This window comes from Chinchilla lanigera, unplaced genomic scaffold (assembly GCF_000276665.1).
Source record: "Chinchilla lanigera isolate Chin_1 unplaced genomic scaffold, ChiLan1.0 scaffold00010, whole genome shotgun sequence".
NCBI lineage: Eukaryota > Metazoa > Chordata > Mammalia > Rodentia > Chinchillidae > Chinchilla > Chinchilla lanigera.
Genome location: NW_004955411.1, coordinates 16,689,290 through 16,712,847, shown reverse-complemented (window position 1 = coordinate 16,712,847; position 23,558 = coordinate 16,689,290). Strand labels below are relative to the sequence as shown.

Sequence of the window (23,558 nt, the reverse complement as noted above, 5' to 3'; positions counted from 1 at the left end):
TTTTTTGGTTTTTCTCCAGTACCGGGAACCGAACTCACGACCTTGCGCATGCCAGGCGGGCGCTTTTGCCACTGAGCTAAATCCCCAGCCCCGAAATAAAAATTTTATGGTCCAGAATTTTCTACTTGTATCACATCAGTGCTCAAAAACCTTTGGATTTTTGGATTAAGGATGCTCGAACAGTAGTTGTTTCTTGTGAAATTCATTAAACTTTTCAATACATTTGAAATCTTCCATGAGAAAATGTTAGAAAAAAATTCAGAGTGCAAAACCGCACAAGGCTTTGCAAACCAGGGCCCAGCATTCCACCTGTCATTTTTGTCCAGTCTCAAGTTTCTATGTCCACTACTTGAAACAGAGAGCACTATGTCTGCTAGGGCTCTCCTACGGAACCCAACAACAGATTTCCCAGGGTATATAGGGAGCCTGCTTCACTGCTGCACTGGGAATAAAGCTTTGAGAAGCAGAAATTTATATTTAGTGTGATATCGTACCATATGGTCTTGGGCCAGCCACCTACATGTGGCCCAGGAAGAAAGCTGACTGGGCACCACTGAAAACAATACCCTTTTTTATAATTGTGCACATGAGTCAAAGGAAATTCATTTTTATTTTCACTTAAAGACAGTGGAGAGCTGCGATTCTGTAATGTTAAAATGACTTCTTCCACCCTCACGTGATACACACTTGGGGGCTCCATTGTTTTCAGTTGATCCTGTGATCTTGAGTACATTAGTATCTTTGAGCCTAATTTCCACAGTTTTAAAAAGCATGAATTCAGTTAGGTCATTTACAAGTCCCTTCTACCACTGGAATGCACAGTCTTCCTCTGTCATTTTCCTTAGGTGGTGAGCTTTAATGAAATCTTGAATCCAGACCCAGGCACACCAGCAGGAGGGGCCCAGCTCCAATCAAGGCACACAAAAGACTCTGCAAGGAGCTCATTTAAATAATGCCTAAGATTTTATAGTCCCAGCAAATTTTCCATCTGTTTCTCCCTGTTAGTTGAATGTGAAGTCAGATACTTAAGGCATTCGGGAGAGTAAAGCCAATATGTCTTATAAATCTCTTCTAAAAATATCAAGAAGAAAGAGCAGAGAAGAAAGTGATTTTTTATATTTGTGGAATCGTATGTTTAGTTCACTTGGACTTATCCCCAGGTGAAAACTCTTTTATATACTGACTATGAGAAGAGGCTATCAGTTTCTAACTGAGGTTTTTTCCCAGTGAGTGAAAGCAGAGGAGAGTAAGTATTCTTAGCAACATGAATTTCTTTTCAGTGTCAGGGTATAACAGAACTCAAAGGGAAGAATATTTTGGTATGTACAGTATATCAACAACCCAAAGATGGTCATTGGATAAACTTTGTATCTCTCCTTGTGCTATTTACTCAATTGTAATGCAAAGGACAAAGACTCAACTTACATTCTGTGTCTCTTGGATTGTTTAATTATCAGAGGGAAGGGCCGGGGATATAGCTCAGCAGCACAGCCCCTGCCTGGCAAATGCAAGGTCCTGAGTTCAATTCCTGGTACAAAAAAAAGAGGGCAGCTGTACAGGGTTGCATATATTTGTATTCATAGTCACAGCAGATGTGTTACATACTAAATATGGTGTATCCATGTAACTTTTCTATAAACTATGTTCCTATGTTCGTATATTTTGCTATATACACCTATGTTATTGTTACCCTTTGATTAGCTATAAACTGAATGTGAGCAGTGGACTTACTTAAATAATGTAAAGTGCTAATTACTAAGAACTTGACTTTGCTAATGTACTTAGGCTGGAAATGTTTCAGGTAAGGAGTGCATGGGCAAGCCATCTGATTTTGGCCATTATTATATTTTCAATTATCTTTGGTGCTTAAAGAGAGACATTAATATAGCCATGGATGACATAGCAAATTATCACAGCTCTCTAACCTTTTAAATTGCTAACACTGTTGTAATCTGTAATTATAGAAATCAGTATGAGAATTGTGGCACTGCATAATTATCTTTCCTGATACTTTATTGCTGAATGAATTATTAATCAGAATCAGTCTTGTATAGTATTTGCAGCAACTCAGAAGAATAATGTATAATTAAATTTCATTATTCCTATTTTTGTGCTAATGTTTTATGATGTTGTAATTGATAATTAATTGGCCAAAAACTCACACAATACTTGGGAGTTTCAGGTGGCTGAAAAATGTTCAGTGTGCTGAGTTCATTAACTAAGTAATGATCATTCAGTAAAGACCAAGAATCTAGTCCAATCTGTATAGGAATGCTTTTTAAAGTGGTGTATTATTCTTTCCGCTTTTCACATTTCCTTAGACGAAAGCAGTAACTCTGAGCACACAAAAATAATTAAGAGATCTTGATAGATTTCTAATCTGGCCAAATTTAAGTAATTAAACATTGGGTACGGATAGCAGGTTGATACACTAGGTAGCCTTGGAGTGCTTCTCTGTATATCAATTTCCATTCTAATTAAGCCAGCAGTCTCCATATAACCACAATATGATAGGGAATAACAGCACGGCAGCCTTAAAAGCCATTTCTTTCTGCTTTGATGAGTGTAACCCATAGTGTAGCACATCTTTATAGACAAAGTCTGGTTTAATCTTCTTTTCCAATTGTCCAAAGTACTAAATGGATTTCCTCCTCACTGACACATAGAATTTGAAATCCGAAGGGATTATGAACTTTTCCTTGACAGGCATTCTAACGAAGAATTCCTGGTGTGAGTCTCTTTTGGTACCCTCTGCAACCTAGGTAACCAGGGAAAGCTCAGAATCCAAGAATGTCTTTCACGCAGCCTGAGTTCTATTGAAAAGAAACATTATTAGACATTTCATGTGAACTTCTGCTGTGCTATTTGATTTTTTTTTTAAAGAAGGTGATACTTCTTTCTGGTTTTTAAGTTTCTCCTTTAGAAACATGCAATTTTTTTTAAACAGATGAGTATCTTCTTTTTTTCTTTCTGAAGAATTTTGAAGGCATTGTAACAGGGAACTTGACAGTGCATGTACTGTTTTTTAATCAGTCCTTTTCTGAGCTGATCAGAAAGTGATCTGCAGGGGACTCTTCCTGGGGATCGCTGTACAAATGCAGCTCCACATTCCCAAGAAGATCCTGAGTGCTTTATTTTTATATTGGTTGCACTAGCTGTGATGTCTTATGGTTCCAGATTACAAATTGTTAAAGAGGAATTCATCATCAGGCCAATGTGATTAGAACTAAAGCACATTCCTGTGGCATAAGAGGATGAGTTGTTCAATGGCCTTCATGCTTGTCTGACCTTGGAATGAAGATCAGAAGCCTCCCTCTCACCATTCTTTCTGGATCCCAGGCCAGGCCATCCACAGCCATGTATGGTCTCAGGGTATCACAGGCCTGCACAGTGCTGTCAGTTAGCTCTGTCATACTGAAGCCATCATCCTGAGGATACAGTTGAGGGTCCTGTTAGCTGGTCATTTTCTGAGAGTTGGGTGCTGTTGAAAGGGGGCATGATTGGTCCTCTGTTTGGCAGCTTGAGATCAGAGGCTGTGAACACGATGGGAAGGAAATCTGAGTTATCTTTCAGAAACAGGAGTAGGGAAGCATTTATGGGGGCAGAACGCCCAAAATATGCTCTGCAGGGCCCACGCTGTATACAACAATGGATAAAGAATACATGTAAGGGTTTGTGAGTAGTTGAGTAGCAAAAGCTTTAAAAATAAAGTACACATAAGACCCCTGTACTCAGAAACTCTACATGTGCTATCTTTTCTGCCACTGTGTCGGTCTGAGCCTTTCCTGTGGCTTTTGTGCCTTTCCAGTTTCTTGGTTGCCTGACTTGCAGCTCATTTCGTTAGTTTCATATAACATTTGCATTGCTTAGAATGGACTAAATTTCCTGCGGATAAACAAATAGGCAAGGTGACTTTACAGCCCAGGAAAGTCAAACAGCTCCAGAGAGTGTAGGAAGATGCATAAAGAATCAGATTGGAAAGAGACCTCAGAAAGAAAGGGAACAGACACTTTGCATTCATTTTCTTACCAAATATGAACTGACTGTCTACTGTGTATGCACCTAACACTTTAGAAGCTCTAGGTCTTCCACAGGAAACAAAACTGATAAAAATCCCTGCCTATGAGAGAAAAATAAACAATAATTAAAATATAGCATATGCTATCACATGATAAGTACAATGAAGAAACACAAATCAAGGAAAGACGGTGTGTGGATAGCAGGTGGGTGTATGGTTCAATACACTGATCAGGACACCTTCCTGAGCAGGTGATATCTGACCCATGACCTAAAAAAGGTCAGAAATGGAACCATCACTTTTAAATCCCAAGACTGGCTCTCAGAAGACTGATTTTCTCTTTATTTCAAACTAAGGCTATCCAAATCACCAGCCAGCTATGGGAATTAGCAGGGCAGGGATGGCCAGTTTGTGGAGTTCTTTAGGTCAGCTTCCATGAATGTTAAAATGCTGATTTATGGCCAGGTGCAATGATGCACTTGTAATTCCAGTGCTGAGGAGGCTGAGGCAGGAGGTCACAAGTTCAAGTCCCACCAGGGCAAAACTACTGGGTTCAGACATCACTACAGAAGGGGAAAAAAAGCTGATTTCTGGATTTCTGGCCCCACACCAGTTACCCTATATCTGTTCAATTTGGGAAGTATGGTAATTCCAAGAGGTGGGAAGGTAGTTGGGTAAGTCTGAGTTAGGTAGAGAGCTAAAACCAGGAAATGTCAACGTGGCAAAAAAAAAAAAAAATAGCTGTTGTCAGTGTGGGAATTAAAAGTGAATGGAATAATTTGGCAGGGTAAGAAAAGAGGAGCTAATTTTACCAACCACTTACTATATGTTGAATGAATGAACTAATGAATTAATGAACAAAAATGTAGGTTATTTTATTCCTCACAACTTTGTGAGATAGGTGTATCATACCCACTTTGTACAGATTGGGAAACTGAGGCAAATAAAAGTTAAGCATCTTCCCCAAGGTTTTACTGTTAGTGAGTGGCAGGGCCAGAATTCAAAGCCAGGCAGTCTGCCTCCTAACCCTGTATTCATAACCATTACACTACCTGGTCTTTCTGAGCCATGAATGTGTGTAGTATTTAGTGAGTGCTTGCTATGCTCCAGGAATTATTCCAAACATTTTGTATATTTGTGTACTAAATCACTTGCCTTATATGACAGCTGAGTTCAGCCAAGCATTCTTTGTAGAGAGCTTACATGTTTGTCTGAGGCAGCAACATAATTACCATTCAAATGTAGTCATGCTGGCTCCAGAACTTTCTTGTCTCTACTCAGGATACTGCTTCTCATGATGAAAGAGGGTTCTGATTTGTGCAGAAGGTATCTGAGAAAAAAAAAGAACCTGGAACAAGAAGGTGGAATATTCAAAGCACACAGTTTGAACAAATAAGAAGGGGTAGAATCTTTAGGAAAAGTTATTAAATGGGAATCAATACAATTCCCCCATATGCCCTGTACCTTCGTTAGCATAAGAGAGAAATATATCAGGGTTAAATGCCTGTAAGAGCAGACATTCTTGATATAATTATGTGCAAAATCAGCCAAATGGTGGAGAAAATAATTCCTAATGCAAGCGGAGTACTTTATACTTCTCAGAGAGCTTTCAGATCCATTGGTTTCTCTGACCCTCATGGTCACTGTGGGCTGTTTTGGAAGGGAGGCTGAAGTGATGTCATGGTTGATTGCCAGAGAGCACAAGAACCCACATCTTCTCCCATCGCTGTCTCTCAGGCATTGGATGGAAATTAAGGAAGTTGGCCTTTCCCAGGTTTAAGCAGATGAATCTGGCAATTGAAAACGAACATCCTTCTTGGTGCTGTCCAGGTTTTCTTCAGTATAAGAAATTCTTAACATGTGTAGACTTGCAAATTTATATCATTTATATCATTATCATTGCATAATAGTGTTTTATTTACAGAGTGTTCACTGTAAAATAAAGAATGCCCTAAATATTTATTGTTGGATGTCATTTAATCTTCATAAGCTTTTTATAAATGGAAGACCAAGGTTAATTAATGTGCTCAAAGCCTGACAGCTGAGAAGTAGGAGATCAAGATTCAAATGGAAGCCCTCTGTCGAGAGAGGGAGGGCAAAACGAGCAGTGGCTGTGTACTTCGTAGAGTCAAGAAAGTGCTAAGCAGCTTCCCCCCTCAATGTTTCCCCATGCGGTTCTGCTTTTCTCCACCACCTGGCCAAAGGGCCTCGTCCAGCCCATTCCCATTTGAGGAGGTGATATTTTCTGCCTTTGTGGCCATGAAATTTTGACTTTTTTTTTTTTTTTTTTTTTTTTTTTTGTTTTCCTCCGGTACCGGGAACCGAACTCACGACCTTGCGCTTGCCAGGCAGGCGCTTTGCCGCTGAGCTAAATCCCCAGCCCCAAATTTTGACTTTTTAAACAAACAAATTAGAAAATAATCTCTTCTTTGATACACTTTGCTCTATCCAGAGCATTTTACCTCTCTGAAGTAGAATGGTATGTGTGAGTGGTGGTGGGACAGGCATGAAAGACAATTTGTATTTTAAACAGCATGCGCAGTGTCGCGAGGCAAATGTGTCATTGTCTTTTGGTAATAATATTCATCATGCGAGAAGCTGCCAAGGACAGGACAGGGACCTGGAAAGCTCCGGGCACATTCTGTTTTCCCCCGTCCTTCTTCACTGACCTCCCACTTTCTCCACATACTCCCAGGAGAGCCTTCACCTGTGTGTTAATTTTCCAGCTCCATTTGACCTCCTGTGTGGTGACAGATGGTCTAAGTCTTTTTATAACCTTATGCAGAATTCATCAAACTGCTGACCAATAATGGTCTTAGCCTCATGATTTTAATCATTTTTCAATAGAAAAAAACCAGGAGTAGGAGTTGCCAGACTTCAGTGGAAATTCACAGACCTTTCTTAAAACACTACCTCATTGAACCTTGAACCAGAAAATATCTCTGTGCCAACTGGAGGCTGCCTGTCTTTGGTGCTGAGTCTTGATTTTCTTAGTTACCAGGTGAACCATCGTGCAATCTAAACCTCACCCAGTCCTTCTTGCAGCCCTGCAGAGATGGCTGCAGAGATGGTGATATTTCAGAACAGAATCATGTTGTCCACAAGACCCCAATACATGAAAAAAGCAAGTTTCCTTTTATGAAGGACATTTTCTGTAAAGGCTGTGTCTTTTGCCAGTCCTCAGTAATTCATTTCTGTTTCCCACCTATAAGCAGCATGTCCTCTCAGGAGCCCAGGCAGGTAGAGATTGCAAGGATAAATAGCTGCCTAGCTATAGATACTCTTTATGTACAGGCAGACTTTTCCGTCAAAAAGTGTATCCAAAGATGGTCCTCACACATACACAGATTATTACCTGCAAGCAGTAACTAGCCCAGAAAAGTGAGAAACCTTGTTGTTACTGATAGCAGTTCTTGAATTCTCATAGAAACCCTAACCCACCTTTGTAACTGACCTAGTGGGCAATCTTCAGACAGTACTTATCGTGAGAAAATCTTTTGAAACTGATTTGAGGAAAACGGAATGATTTAATTTTAGCTTTTAAGTGTTTTTTGTGCTCTCCTGTTCCTCCTTCTTTTCCTCCTTCTTTCTCTTTTTCCCTCTTCTTCCCCTCCTCTCCCACCAGATTTGAAGTCCGCTGATGACTGAGTTCAGTTTTTCAGGTTGTGTCCTAGGTTTGACAGTAATGCTAAAGTTGGAATCAAACAGACTTGCAGTCTCCCCTTTCTGTCTGCATTTGACTATCTGTTGTCTTTTCTTAGTCTTTGATTCTCTGTTGTGAGTTTTGACTTGGTTCTTTTCTAAGACAGAATAATTTCTGTCAGGTTCTGGGAACTCCCCTCCTACCTGATAAAGAAGTTTTGGGGAGGAGTTGCGAGCCTTGTGTTGAACTGTGCACTGGGTACAAATCCGCAGCGCCTTCTATTAAAATGTAAAATGATCCGTTGAGTCATCCTCCCTCTGGTTTGACTCAGATGCTTTATGGCGCACTTTGCATGTCATTTCTCTGTAATGATTTCCCCATGGAGAAGGGTGTCTGATAGAATCCAGGCAGACTGAAGATTGCTCTGAGTCAAATGGATCTTTTATTCTTTTAGCATTAACCCTTATCTCTCAGTTTCTCATTCTCTCATTTTCCCCGAAGGAACCTTAATGAAGTAAATAGGTTCCACCACCCTCATTTAGTCTCCTAATCACTGTTCACAATTTCTTCTCACATTAGCAGCATAAAGCTCTAGGGTAATATTTCTCTGGCTAGGAGAGGAAAGGGGACCCTGGGAGGGAGTATTTCACACAGACGCCCTGATAAAGAAAAATGCAGAAAAGAAATGACTTTTCCCTGTCCTCTAACTGTTAATAGGCATGAGGCAATGCTAATAGAAAACAGAGATGGGTGTCTGAGAAGTGAATATAAATGGAGAACGTAGATACAAAGAAGTAACACTGGAGACAAACTGGAAGTGACAATATAGAAGAGGAAACTTATCAAGGGTAGAAAATGACGTACTCCAGAAGAGTAGATGAGTTGCACCCTTAATTGAGGGGTTACCACAAAAGAGCCATAGCAAACCTCAAAAATATAAAAAAGCAGACCAGAAGTCACTCGCTGCTTGTAACCTGCCCATTCGCAGTTCCACACTCCCTCTCTGCTCTCCCATCTCCCTTGCCCATACCCACACCCCCACCATCCCTGGCCACCACTAACAGTATTGTGCATCTTGGTAGCCTGGCCTGGAGTCTCTTTCACACAGTGAGGTTAGGGCATCAAATTCCTTCATCTCTTTTTGAGGTGACAGTTTATGGACCATGTTATTTTCAAAAGCAATCAGTAGCCTTCTCCCTGGCCCCTGAACAGTTTTGTCTCACCTGGCATTGCTCAGTGAAGACCTGAGAAGAGGACAGACGCCCTGCCTGATTCTATTACTACACGCTTTGAATGGCTTCTGAGAGAGACTCTGTCCTGTGCACCAAAGCACTTTAAGGATGGGCAGAGAGCAAAATGTTAAACCATTGCTCACTACCAGTAGATTCCATGGTCCATTGGTATGTGAAAATTGGCTTTGGATTCATCTATCCTTCAGGCTGAGTTCATTTTTTTTTTTTTTTCTTTTTTGGTTTTTTTCCCGGTACCGAGAATCAAACTCACGACCTTGCACTTGCCAGGCAGGTGCTGTGCCGCTGAGCTAAATCCCCAGCCCCTCAGGCTGAGTTCATTTAGTAGGGAGGAAGTTCGCTCTTTTATTAGGTGAATCTTCGTCTCTCTATCTCCCTCAAAAGTTATACGATAGCATTTTCCCCTCAAGTCAGCTATGTTCTTTTAAGCATCTCTAACTTCCTAAAACAAAGTCTTTTCAGACCTATCGTTGGAAAAGCTGATGTTGCCAGACTTTCCCTAAAGTTCTTGTACTTTCATAGGACCACAAAAATTAGAATTAAAACTACCATGGAGGTCACTTATTTCCTCATGTTATAAATAAGGAAATAGAGATTCATGAAGTGGTTTGGTTGGATGCTGCAGTGCCCATTTCCAATGACAGTACTCACCCCTCAAAGGGAACCTCTATTCTGAGCTTTTTCTTTACAGCTTTATTACCTTTGTCTGTGTCTTAGTCAACTCAGGCTGCAATAACAAAGAAAGAAGAAAGCGTGAGATCTCTGAAAATAGTCTTTGTCCCTGTATTCAGCACATTTTTGTATAGATTGTTACTGAAAACTTACAGCATGAAAGTGATTAGGTTTGGGTACCTTTAAGGACCCGTCTGATTATCAACTGTAGACTATAAGGAATGGGGGTGAACCTATGGCACGCATCCCACAGCGGGCTGTTTGTATCATTAAAAGATTTGCCATCACTGCTAGAGGGTGGATGTGTTTCATTTGAAACTGAAAGTCCACCCTAAGACCTTCATAACTAAGTCAAAAAATCTGCGGCAGGTTCTCTGTTAACACTTGAGTTAACCCCTTGTTATAATCTTTAATTTGGAGAGAATTGGATTTTTTGTTTTTTTAATGAAAAATAATGTAGATATAGAACAGTGCCTAAAACAAATGTATAATTTAACACAAAGTAAAACTGTTACCCAAGTCAAAAAAAAGAACATCATTGGTAGGCATGGCAGTACACTCCTGTAATCCCAGCACTCAGGGGACTGAGACAGGAGGACTGCACTGAGTTTGAGGCCAGCTTGAGCTATATAGTGAGTTCAAGGGCAGCCTGCACTACATAGCAAGTCTCAAAAAATGACAGAAAAATCATTGCTGACACAACACTCTGAGATGCTTCAGTGCCCATTTCCAATGACAGTACTCACCACTCAAAGGGAACCTGTATTCTGAGCTTTTTCTTTAAAGTTTTATTACGTTTGTGTCTTAGTCAACTCAGGCTGCTATAACAAAGTGCCATACTGGATGGCTTAAACAACAAGCATGTGTTTCTCACAGTGTCATAGTTTAAAATCTGAAACCAGAGTTTCGGGAGGCTCAGGTTCTTCTGAGAGCTCTCTTCCTGGTTTATAGACATCTGTCATCTTACTCTGTCCTCACATGGTAGAGAGAGGACAGTCTCCTACAAAGTCACTAATCCCATTCATGAGAGCTAAGTCCTCCTGACCTCATCACCTCCCAAAGGACCTACCTTCAAAGCCCACCACATTGGGAAGTAGTTCAACTCAGAACAATATGTATTCCTGATGTTTGTTTTGCCCATTTTAAGCGTAATAGTACTAAGCTACAGAATCAAGCAATGTGCCTTGCTTCTGTAGCTTAGTACTCAAAATTAGACTTGTAAGATTCATCCATATTGTTGCATGTGGCTCTGATTTACTTTGTATTGTTCCATGATACGAATATATGAATACTGCATACCTCAGTGTATTTACACATTCTGCTACTGACAGACATTATTTTCTTTTAGTAGGGAGTTATTTTGAACAAAGCTGCCATGAATTCCTGTTACAGATATGTGGGCGTGTCTATATAGTGTAACCTAGGAATAGAATCACTAGATTATAATCTATGCAAGTCTTCAACTTTACTACCATAGATAATGCCACATTATCATCCAACAGGCTGAACCAACTATCAATAGACAACTGCTGTCACTTTTCATCTTCAGAAACACTTAGTAGTGTTGTAAAACCTTTTAATTTTTTCCAATCTGGTGGCTATCTAATATATCCTTAATTATTTGTTACATTTAGATCACCACTATATATGGTCTGCTGCCAGAATTCTAATAGTTCTTTCAGCTCAGCTTCTGTAGCAAACCCTCCTTCTGCATTCAGTTTATACTTAAGTATAGAAGCAAGTGCTAGCAGTAGTCACTACTTTCTTACTGTATATTTTTATATATGGTCACTTTTTATTTTGGTCTGCATAAAGGAATAAGTTAAGCAATTACATCAACCAGAAATTTAGCAAAAATAAGTAGAATTTATTATTCATTGTCCCCTTTTTAAATTTTTTAGATATTTTTCAATTATGCAGTAAAAAACATTGTCACGAACTATCTCAGTAAGTTGAACTTCCTCCTGAAAGGTCAAGGAAAATGGAAGTTTATGCTGAAGTACAAGAACCATTCAGAGCTATTAAGGATTTGATGATACGATTGCAAGTGCTTCCTCCTAACAGCAGCCTTAAATTTCAGTTCCCTTGGCACTAACTAGTAGGCACACAGATGGAGTGTTTGAGTAAATAAAGAACACTAAACGTTTTAGCTGCTCCATGTCAGACCCTTACTTTAGCTATCTAAGGCATTAGCAACATTAAGTGACAAGCACAGTTTTCCATTACGAAGTACTGAAATTGGATTGCTTTCCACTTTAAGTAAGAAGTTTGAGTCTTGATGCAGTTTAAAAGTGTTCCCAATGCAAAAGTGGTAACTGAGTAATTTTAACAGCACTGCAGAGTCTTAAAAGTCCTATAGTCTTGATAACTTTCTTTTGTAAAAACTACCCTTATGGATTTATAGTAAATACCTTTGAGGAAGAAGAATGCTTGATAAAAGCAGAAATTTACTCAGCAATTACTAGATAATTTAGTGCTTGATTCACAGAAGTATTTACTTAATGCACTGTTTCTGGGAGAAGTGTGGTTGAAACTTCAAATGAAATGATTTATAATTTGGTCTTTTTCATTACCTGCAAAGCATATTCAATTCTTTTCATCTGAAGCATTCTAGACATGACAGGTTGTCTATAAAACTTAACATTCTACTTTTTTGTGAATTACAGCTTTTCAGATTTTCCACTGTGGATTTTTTTTTAACTTTTTGATTTATACTTTTACCTTCAGAATTGTTAGACATTTTGAATTCTGAACATGACCCAATAATGAATGAAGAGTGAATGACTTAATGAATGAGTCTCCATTCATTAATACTGTACTTCTGATTGATATCGGTTTGAGGAGATGAACATACCATGATAAAATAATAGTAATTAACTTTTACTGCTGAACCATATGATCAAATTATTGGAGTATGTATGTATGTACATGTGCAGCTGGGGTTTTTGGCCTACGGAAAGAAGAATGAGATCCAGCCAAAACCCAAATCAGAACCTTTGGAAAGCTTTCTTACAATCTGATTTCAGCTAATGTCTACATATTTAACACATTGTCTAATGCTTAAAGACTGACTGTCAGACTCCTACATGCTATTCTGGGCTCTGTTACTCACTATACTATAAAGTATTTCATTCTTAGATCCCATGAGTCCTGCTGAAGAGCTGAGGATTTTCTGTACTAGGGTGAAAAATGTTAATAAATATTAGTAAAGCAGGTTTTAAAATATCTCATATTGTGATAGGAGAAGCATAACTCACTTTGATGTTGGTTGGTCGAAACATACAGACTGGAGGAATTCACAGACAAGCACGCATCATAACTAGAGAATAGGACGGGCTATAGAAACAACGATGTTTGAAGAGGGCTGTCTTAGTTACTTTTCTCTCATTGCTGAGACAAAATTCCTGACACCTAAAGTTAAGGAAGGAAGGTTTATTGTAGCTCACAGTTTGTAGAGGTTTTAGTCCATAATCAGTTGGCTCCAAGGCAGGGTGGCATGGCAGAAGGGCAGCCATTCATGGTGGTGGAAGACTGCAAAAGCAACAAGAGCAAAAAGGGAAAGCAAGCCCCTTTTCCTTCTTATGTTGTATGCAGGCTACTTGCCTAGGGTGGGTGTAGCACTCACACCGTCTCTGTGTCCTCTTGCACAGGATGAGGATGTTTACAAAGTGAGGACCCTGGCACCCTGCTGAGTCAAGCTAGAAACACTGTAATTCTGTTTCCTGAGGTGAAGCACGAAAACAAAAGATCCACGTTTAACACACTGTTCTTGAAAAGCCCACCCTCCCCATGACTACATGAGGCTTTGAGGGGACATCCAGAAACAAACTATAACAAGGGGTCTCTAGGAGAAGGTGTCACAGGACTCAACAGAAACTGGAATGCCAAAAGAAAGAGAGTGGAACTGGCATGCTAGAAAGAAAGAATAATATAATAAAATCAAGAAAATCCTTAGACAGACTAAACCTGGCAGGAACTTCAGATAATGATAGATTTCAGATAATATTCTTTTTTTTTTTTTTTTTTTTGGTCTTTTTTGAGACAGGGTCTCACTGTGCAGTTCAGGCTTGCCTTGAGCTCACTTTGTAGCCCAGGCTGGTCTCAAACTCACAACGATCCTCCTGCCTCAGCCTCCCGTGTGCTGGGATTACAGGTGTGCGCCACCATGCCCAGCTCAGATAATATTCTTTGTTGAGCAGAATTAATACTGTTTAAATATTTTCTGAAACTCTCTGGAAGGTTTAGCCAAAAGAGCAGATATCCATGTTTATGTGACTGTCATACCCTACTTCATCATCTTGAACTGTATATACAGCCACATCTCCCTTATTTTCCCAAACTTGCCCTATTAGCAGAATATAGAGGCTGACTGAGATACAAGAAAGAGCTCAGTGTTGCTTGTGACCTAGAATCTGATAGTCTGCACACTGCCTTGCCTTACCACTATTAATGACTGCCCCTGCCTGGCGAAGCACCCTTGTGTCTATTGCTGTTACAAGGTGGTTGAGCCTCCACTCACACTTCAGTGGAACATGTTCCAGGATGATGTACTGTTTTAATTTATATGTCCTTGCTCAGTTGTGACTCCCAGAATAAATCTCTGCGTTAAAGACTAAAAAAGCTAACAGCATGGTTGTACATATTGTGTTAAAATGTCCTCCTAGGCTTGGATTCCTATTTCTTAAAGATTATTTTGCTTAAGGGTACTTGTTCTTTCCATGGGAATACCATGATTCATTCAAACAGATCTTTTTACTTGGAATGTATATAGAGCAGGGGTTGGAATCTGCTTTTTTCCTAAAATGCTTTGGTATCTTTACATGGTATCCACCCCATTCCCTGCAACTAGCTCTGTAGAGACAGTTTTGTTAAGTCATGCGGCATCCACAACAATAAAATTGGGTAAATAAATCATATATTCTTTTATAGACTCTTAGACTCATAAAATTATAGATCTGTAAGAACATTACTGGTCTTCTGGCCCATATTTTTCATTTTACAAACATGAAAGCAAAGCCCGAGAAAGTTAGGCAACCTATCCAAATCCACAAATCTGGTCGGTGCTACAGCTGAATCCACCGTACTTTACTTTCATTTCTCTTTTTATTTTCTTCATTTCATGTTGCATTCAAAAATTTATGGCTTTGTATTCTTCATAGCAAGCTTCTGTCATGGTATTGGTACATTAACATGTATTACTCATAAGTAAAATGGAAAAAATGAGATGTCCCTTATAAATCTACTTTCAATTAATTAAGCATATCACCTGTGTCCTAGAACATTAATTGTTCTGTCCAGTTTTGAGTGTTATCTGCTACCTTCACCCTATCATGATTTTCTGAAACAATACATTTTATAGACCAAATGAAAAAACAGTGTGATAAGAGGAAGAGCAACAATTTCAGAATTAAGAATGGAGAAAATAAATCAAAATTTAGACCCTGTGTGGGAGATAATAAAATACTGGAAACATTCTAAGAAATGAAAGACTAACAAGACAGAATAGAAATTATTTTTCTCCTTACTAGATAATAAGAAATTTACCAGAAGATTCCTAGTCACTGAGTTACTGTTATTATTACTTTATTCTAAATGTGAGGAGGTTGGAGGAATGATTGACTTTCTGAGGCAAGGATGAGGAGGAAATCTTAAAAGACCTAAATTGGACCTCTCAGCTGAGGACCACAGTCTCTGATATAAAAGTTATATGCAAAGTCATTATTGACAGATAATATGGAAGAAAAATTTGATGAACTTAAGTGTGAATACAAAAACTGAAAAATGAACTTTGTGAGCTCTGGTACAACTTCAAGTGTTCTAATATATACCTAACTGAACTGCCTTAAGGAGAGTATGGGAGGAGATAGAAAAAAATATGTGGCAAAAATATTTTTAAGGTGATGACTTTCTCCAAATTTGATGAAAACTATACACCCACAGATCCAAGACGCTCCAGAAACATGAGGGAAACTATACCAAGGCACATCGTAATCAAATTGCTCCAAAAAAAGTGACAGAGAAAATCTTAAACGCAAGAGAAGGAAAAAAAACATTACACACAGGAGAACAAAGGTAAGGATGACAGATTTTTCAATGAAAACAATACAAGCAAAAAGAACATGGAATGACATCTTTCAGAGTGCTGAAAGAAAAGGGAGGAAAACTGTAAATCTAAAATCTATGTCCCACAAAGATAATTCCCAAAAGTGAAGGCAGTAAGATTTTTTTCAGAGAAGCAAAAGCTGATAGAATGAATCATTAGCATCCCTACACTGCAAGCAATGTTAAAGGCCTTTCAGCAGAAGGATTTAAATCTTTGCAAAAGATAATTGACTGTCTAACAAAAATTTTAAAATGTAGTGTGGAGGTGTTTTGTTTCACTAAGGAATGAACCCAAGCCCTAAGATACATCTCCTGCATTTTGTTCACAAGGTTCTCACTGAGTTGCCCCAACTAGGCTCGAATTTGTGATCCTCTGGCCTCAGACTCCTAGAGTTCTGGGATTTATAGGAATTCACCAACATGTCCCACTTAAAGTGGAATTTTAACATCTGTATGAGTAAAAATGCATAACAAGAGTAGTGGAGGGGCTGGGGATTTAGCTCAGCGGCAAAAGTGCCTGCCTGGCAAGCGCAAGGTCGTGAGTTCGGTTCCCGGTACAGGAGAAAAACCAAAAAAAAAAAAGATTAAATGAGTATTTCTATACATAAGGAATGTAGAACAGTACCTGGCAAATGCTAATACTGTAAGGGTTACATACTTCTATTATTTTGGAAAATTTTTACAAAGCAGTATTTTTTATCTTTGTAATGTCACAAGTGGGCACTATAAAGCATACACATACAAAGAATCTACAAAATAAACAGTAGTCTCTATAAACAGGAAACCAGGGTTCCCAGGTCTTGCTTGACCTAGCGTTGAAGTACCAGGCCAGTAGCTCTCCGGTGCTAAAAGCTATGAATTCTTTGGCCCATGAGTCACTGACTTGGCTAAGTACTATTTTATATTGCTTACTCTGCTCTTTGGCCATAAAGGAGGATCCTCCCCTTCACATCAAAAGAGCACTAAGACTTTCTCACCTGGATCTGAAAGGAGACCCTCTCCTACATTCCCCCCAGGCAAATCCTCCAGATCTGGAAAAGCACCCTGGGAAACTGTGGGAGAGAGGCAGGTCCCCGTTACACTTCAAAGTGAGCGCAGGCCCACCAGGAGAGTGGAGAAGGGCCAGCAGTCACTCACAGGGCAGCTGGCCTCCACTCAGTGGGGAGTGGCCAAACTGGCTGCTCCTTTCCCTGGGGGAGGACTTGAAAGCCTTCAGAATGGCTCCACAATCGCCTTGGTGGGAAACTCCTCCCCACTTTCACCTTCTGTCCATGTTCTAGCTAGGGAAGACACCAGGAGGAGTGGTGGCTGTTACTCTCATGGTTTAAAGAGGGCTAAACGTTCCCTTAAACTTCCTGTCATCCAATCTAGGGTCAGGGGCTGGGGATTTAGCTCAGCGGCAAAAAGCGCCTGCCTGGCAAGCGCAAGGTCGTGAGTTCGGTTCCCGGTACCGGAGAAAAACCAAAAAAAAAAAAAAAGAGTAGTGGAAAGGCCAGGAAAAGAGAAATAAAAGTATTTCTCCATTTTAAGCATTTTAAGCTTCCTGTACTCAACATGAAGTGGTATAATATCACCTGAAGGTATATTGTGGTTTAAAATATATATATATAATGAATCGTGAAGCAACCAGTAAAATCCCAAAGCCACATACCAATAAAAGACAGGAATTGAATCATTTAAAAATCTTCAGTTATTACAGTAGGATTCAGAATATGAGAGGAACAAGAACAAAACACAGATGGGGCAAATAGACAACAAGTACAAAATGGCACATTTAAATTCAAATAAGTCAACAGACATTGAACTTAAATTGTCTAAGCAACAGAAGTTTAAGTCAGAGAGCTCAGATTTGTTTTTTAAATGCAAGAACCAATGATATGCTGCCTACAAGAAGCACGCTTTATACACTAAAACAATTGAAAGGATAAGAATGAAGAAGTTATTCTGTGAAAACTAATACTAAGCAAAAACTATAATGGCTATATTAATATCAGAGAGAGTCGATTTCATAGCAAAGAATATTCCCAAGAATTAAAAGATTATAGAGATACAAAAATATCTCCAAGAGAAAATTAAAATCTAAATATATATGCAGTAATAACAGGATTTAAACCTACAGTGATAGAGATTTTAGTGTTCCTTCTCAATATGTGATAGAACCTATAGACAAAAAATCAGAAAAGATATAAATAATTCACTCATCATATGACTTAACCTAAGTGACATTCTACAAATTACTTCGACCAGCTTCAGAATATGCATTCTTTTTAGTACATATGAAATATTTTGCCAGACAAAGCTATTCTGGGATATAAAATAAGTCTACAATTAAAGTCATACAAAATTTGCTCTCTGACCACAATGGAATTGAGTTAAAAACAATAACAAAAAGTTATCTAGAAACTCCCCCTTGGGGCTGGGGATTTAGCTCAGCAGCACAGCGCCTGCCTGGCAAGTGCGAGGTTGTGAGTTCGATTCCCGGTACTAGGGGAAAAAAAAAAAAAGAAAAGAAACTCCCCCTAATATTTAGAAGCTAAATATCACATTTATAGATGACTTATACATCAAGGCAAAAACCAACAGCAAAATTTATAAGAACTCTGTGCTGACTAAAACTAAAAATTCAGCGTTTCAAAATGTGTGAGATACTGGTAAAGCAGTACTTAGCCTGAAATTTCTAGCAAATAAAGCTGGTGTTAGAAAAGATGAAAAGATGTTAAATTAATGAGTTCAACTCATGCCTTAGGAAAATGGTGGAGGGGGCAATTAAATCCAGTGTTAGCAGAATAAAGCACATAACAATGAAAATAGAAAGCAATGAAGTAGAAATCAGTGAAACAGAAAACAAAGAAAATCAACTTAACCAAAACTCAGTTCTTTGAAAATATAAATAAACCTCCAGTGAGACTGATGAGAGAGGAAAGAAAAAAAAAAAAAACAGAAGACACAAATTTCCAAGTATGAGGAATGTAAGAGGAGACATCAGTACAGGTTTTACAAATATTCAAAGGAAAATACAAAGATATACACAATTCTATGCCAATAGATTTGACGTGTTTTTTTAAATTGATTTTTAATTTAAGCAAGTTTAAGGCAAGAAAAATAGTATCTGTAAATGATACTGTTTTTTTTTTTAGACAGGGTCTTGCTATGCATTTGAGGTCGCCTTGGACTCACTTTGTAGCCCAGGCTGATCTCGAACTCACAACATTCCTCCTGCCTCAGCCTCCTGAGTGCTGATGTTACAGGCATGCACCACAACACCTGGCTAAATGATACTTTTTAAGAGGAGCGATAAATGATACATTTAAGAGGAGCTAGGAAGTGAAGAAGACTTTTATAAATGTAACCCTCATTATGAATACACCTCTTTATGACTCCTATTGTGATAAATTGTTTCCTTAAAGAGGATTCCCATCAGTCTTGGTGCTGGAGTCATAACAGCACCACTGCACATCTGTTGGCCAAGCAACAGTTGCACTGTGTTGGTTGTGCTTTGTCTTGAGGTGGAAGATACAACAGGAAGCAGATACAACAGCTGACTGCGTGCATGCATTAGTGTGCATACAGTGTAGTTCACCTGTCAAATTGTGCACTGTGATTAGATGCTTACTGTACTTGGCATCTTAGTCAGACTTCAACTTGGAAACTTACAGGTACTTCATCAAAACAGCATTTCAGACACTTCAAAATGCTTCATTTCCTCCTAGCACAAATCTCAATTAGTACTTAAATTGTAGCTATTTGTATGTGAAAGTTCTGTTTCAGCCTCCTAACGAGATCAAAACTACATGTTCTAAAATGTGTGTGTGTGTTGTGTGTTTATATTGAGTGTTTTAAGTGTTTCATTAAAAGGTCTGGCTTTGTTACCAAGGGGTGAATGAATTCAGTGAGTGAAAAGGATAGCAAGACACTCATCAAACTTGACTTTCCAGATACGTTTTCTGACCTCATTATGTTAACGGACCATGAATGTGCTGATTGGCAATTCTGCACCTTCCTGCCCGGCTCGTGGCAGTGGGACTCAGGAGCGGGGATGTTTTTTCTCGCCTTCTCTCTGTGACTGAGACTAGTGGTGACTCAGCCTTTCTTTCTTTTAGGGTGTGAACGGCATGTCTGTGGATGAGAAGCCTGACTCCCCCATGTATGTGTATGAGTCCACAGTCCACTGCACCAACATCCTCCTGGGCCTCAATGACCAGCGGAAAAAGGATATTCTCTGTGACGTGACTCTGATCGTGGAGAGGAAGGAGTTCCGAGCCCACCGGGCTGTGCTGGCTGCGTGCAGTGAATACTTCTGGCAGGCACTGGTTGGACAGACAAAAAATGACTTGGTGGTCAGTTTGCCTGAAGAGGTATGGTAATTTAGTTGGTTTGTGTGGTTGTTAAAGGAGGTTTATTGACTTACAGAAGACTGAGAGGAGCTAGGAAGTGCGCCCTGTGCCACATTGCTATCTAAGTCACCCACATGTTAGGCTTGCGGCATAGCTGGTTTCTGTTTGATACACTTGACGTCTCAGAGGCATGAATGTGAGCACAGCATGTTTCTTTAAGGGAGCTGAACCTTACCTGGGGCTCAGCCAATCCTAGTTTCTAGTTCACTTCAACTTCAGGTTTTGACTAGTTCAGCCCATGTTGGGTGTAGTCCTGGATGTCAGATCTGAATCACTGTTATGCTTTCTCTCTTTCAAATGGTTTAAGGATCGCAAGCGTTCTCTTGAGAATAAAAAAATGAAAGCATTCACAGTGCCTTCCTTGCCTGGGGAAAAAAATAAAAGCAGCCGGTAATTTTGACTGTTAATACACTGAGATTCTAAGAAGCATAAACCTGCTTTTCTCACCACTGTTGAAAATACCCTATTCAGGTTTCTTAATTACGTTAGCGAGTACGATCATTTCAGTGCTTTGAGGACAGCAGTGGCTGGACCTGCTGTGTCCAGAGATGACATTCAGTTGGATGGTTTGAGCTGCAGGGACTCAAAAGATGGGCTTCACCATGGTAAACTGTAAAACTGATCACCCTCTAAAATGTATATATAATCCTTCCTCTTCGATCATCCTGACTTCTCTTCATTGTCATGGGATAAGGATAATACTGAGTGAGCATCCTTAGACTTCGTGTTCAAGACAGCCATTTCCTGTGTGCTACACCCGCCGTGGTGCAAGCTCTTTACTACACAGCTCTGGGCGGGACAGCTCACAGCCATGGTCCTTACAAATAGAGTCCCAGCCTGTACACTGTCTGCTGAGCCACTCTTCACAGCAGTCTTAGGAGAAACCAGGGACCCATCACTTAGATATGAGGCACTAATGATTTACAGCTATCACTAAATCCCAGAGGTCACGAACCCAGATGCCTTCAGAGACCTGGTAAATAATAGTACTGCAAAAAGCAGATGGTGTGGAAACAATAGGACGCCATGGGGCAAGTACCTGCTCTACCAAAAAGTACCTAAACCCAACATAAGGAGCAGGTAGACAGGGCTGGGGATGTAGCTCGATAGCAGAGTCCTTGCCTAGCATGTACGAGGGCCTGTGTTCAATCTCCCGCACTCCTACCACCTGCCTCAAAAAAAGACAGTGAGTGAGCACTTGCCTCACATCAGCAAGGCCCTGGGTTTAATCCTAGCAGAAAAAAAGGTAGGCAAATAAGATTGGGGTGAGCGGGGCAGACACGTCACCAGATGTCTGTCCCTTATTAAGCAACAGAGCAGGAGAGTGCCGCCTGATAAACGTGGGGACTGCGTACGCGTTCTGTATCTGTGCATTAGTATCCGCTTTCTGTACTCACCATAAAATGCTCCATTAGCACTTCGCACATCCCTAGTAAATAGACAGCTAGAGAGACACTCGAAGGAAAGGGGCAGACTGGTGGGAGATGAAGTAACAAAGGCTGGGGTAGGGTGCGGAGCATTATGTACCAGGTAACTCGCGAAGGCTACGGAATGGCAGCTGCAGTGTGGCTGGGGGAGTGTGAGCTGGATTTCCCTCACCTGCGCAACTGGGGACATGCTTGTTCGTGGCTTGTGGCAAGGATCTGGTGAGGTGAGAGATATAAAAGTTTTCAGCACAGTGCCTGTGCCATGGGCCCAAGGGCGCATATAACTCCCTTTCTTCTTTAGATGGAAACAAGAACGGCTTTATTACTCTAGCTCCAGAATTCTCTGGAGACATGTGGAAAACTGTCAGTTATCTTAGAATGAGCCTGGGAAGGAAGATCATGCTTACAGTTTATTATCTATTATCTGTTTGAGAGCTGTTCTGATTTGCAAAAGAATTGCGTGATGTTTATATAAGTACCACGTGCTAACCAGTTGCACCACTGGAGCTTCGAGATGTTTAAATATATGTACAAGGGAAAGCCCTGCTGTGTGTGACAGCCTTTCTTCAGTGACTCTGTTGACCCCAGCTTGAGACTCACCAAACCCTGTGCCCTAAGCCCGGAAGTGTCCCCGAGTAGCACTAGGCTCCTGGTCTACTCAGTGTCTCTGAGCCCCAGTTTTTACCCATCAGAACTCCTAAAATTCTGAAGTCCTTGAATTATTTATCAAGACGCAATACCAATGCAGCAAAATACAAAGGAAACCAGGATATAAATATATATGACATGACCTTAAAATTTCTTTCTAGATCAAATCCCTAATAATTGCATATTTCCATGGCACACTCATTTTTTCTTTTTTCTTTTTTTTTTTTTTTTTTTTTTTTTGAGACAGAGTCTCGCTATGCAGTTCAGGCTGGCCTTGAGCTCACTTTGTAGCCCAGGCTGGTCTCGAACTCACAACGATCCTCCTGCCTCAGCCTGCCGAGTGCTGGGATTACAGGTATACGCCACCACACCCGGCTATACTCATATTTAAAATAAGAGGCACACTGTAGACATTTCACTAACATGTGTTTGATTTTGTTTTGGATGCATTGGATGTTAAGTGACAGTTTTGTGTTGATTTTCTTGCTTTCTACCCCTGAAAGACAGCTGTTGTCCTTCTATCACTTAAATCCTCCATTACAGCATTCTGACCGTTCCTGTTTCTGCAGTCTTCGGCTATAACTAGAGGTTAGCTTTTTTCCTTATGAAACATGAATTCACATTGTCAGGAATCTAGCTCTTTAGTGTCTTGTTGGTGCGGCCCTCAGAACAGTCCCAGTAGCATTTTCCTTTGTGGTTCTATCATCCTTTGGAGGCTTCCTAGAAAGAGTCCTCCCCCTCTGCTCCAGGCACCTGCTCTGGCTTTATGTGCTGAGCATTGTTTTCCTCCACTGTGTGCATGCTGAAATGTCCTTGCTGCTCAGTGATAATCGTTGCACTTAGCTCAGCAAATGACATCATAGGATTTGAATTAAGTGGTGAGTAAACATCCCAAACACTGCTACTTTGAAAAGTAGCTCCCAGGAACTGGCATTTGTTTCCTCAGTTGTAAGAAAAGGCATTACATTAGCTCCTTGGAAATCCTTAACCTCTGATAATCTTATCATTGAATGCAAATCAACTTCTGGCCTGTCCCACCCTTGTTCACATGTGTCACGCCTTCCCACACAGGCACCAGCCAATCCGAGAGCTCCTCCTTGAAGCAGGAAACTTCCAAATGCAAATTCCAGCAGCCTGTAGGCTGAGGCAGGCAGATTGCAATTTTGAGCCCAGCCTGCATAATCTAGCAAGATCTTATCTCAAAATTTTTAAAAATAAAATTTTGTAAAGATACTTCCAAATGCAAACTACTACCTTTCCACCCCTCCTCAGTCAGTTTAGGTTAAACCCAGCTCTTGGATCTACTCCTGCAGGGCCGCCCCCAGATCCTCACTGCAGATGGGCAACACCATTGCCACAGATTAGAATCACTCGCAGTGCTCAGAACAAGCCCTAGACCGCAGG

The 23,558-nt window shown here is 40.1% G+C and overlaps 1 protein-coding gene across 6 annotated transcripts in view; it reads left to right on the top strand.

The window, feature by feature from the left end:
- Bach2 (BTB and CNC homology 1, basic leucine zipper transcription factor 2) overlaps window positions 1-23,558 on the top strand; it is a 339,814-nt gene that overhangs the window by 234,512 nt on the left and 81,744 nt on the right. For 5 of the 6 annotated variants that reach the window (XM_005377763.2, XM_013510775.1, XM_005377762.2 and 2 more), the window contains 2 exons: window positions 15,524-15,655; window positions 19,786-20,040. In XM_005377763.2, coding sequence (XP_005377820.1) covers window positions 19,798-20,040 — 243 coding nt within the window. In that variant the 5' untranslated portion in view covers window positions 15,524-15,655; window positions 19,786-19,797. The remainder of the gene's footprint in view (window positions 1-15,523; window positions 15,656-19,785; window positions 20,041-23,558) is intronic. The other variant, XM_013510777.1, reaches the window with a different exon arrangement.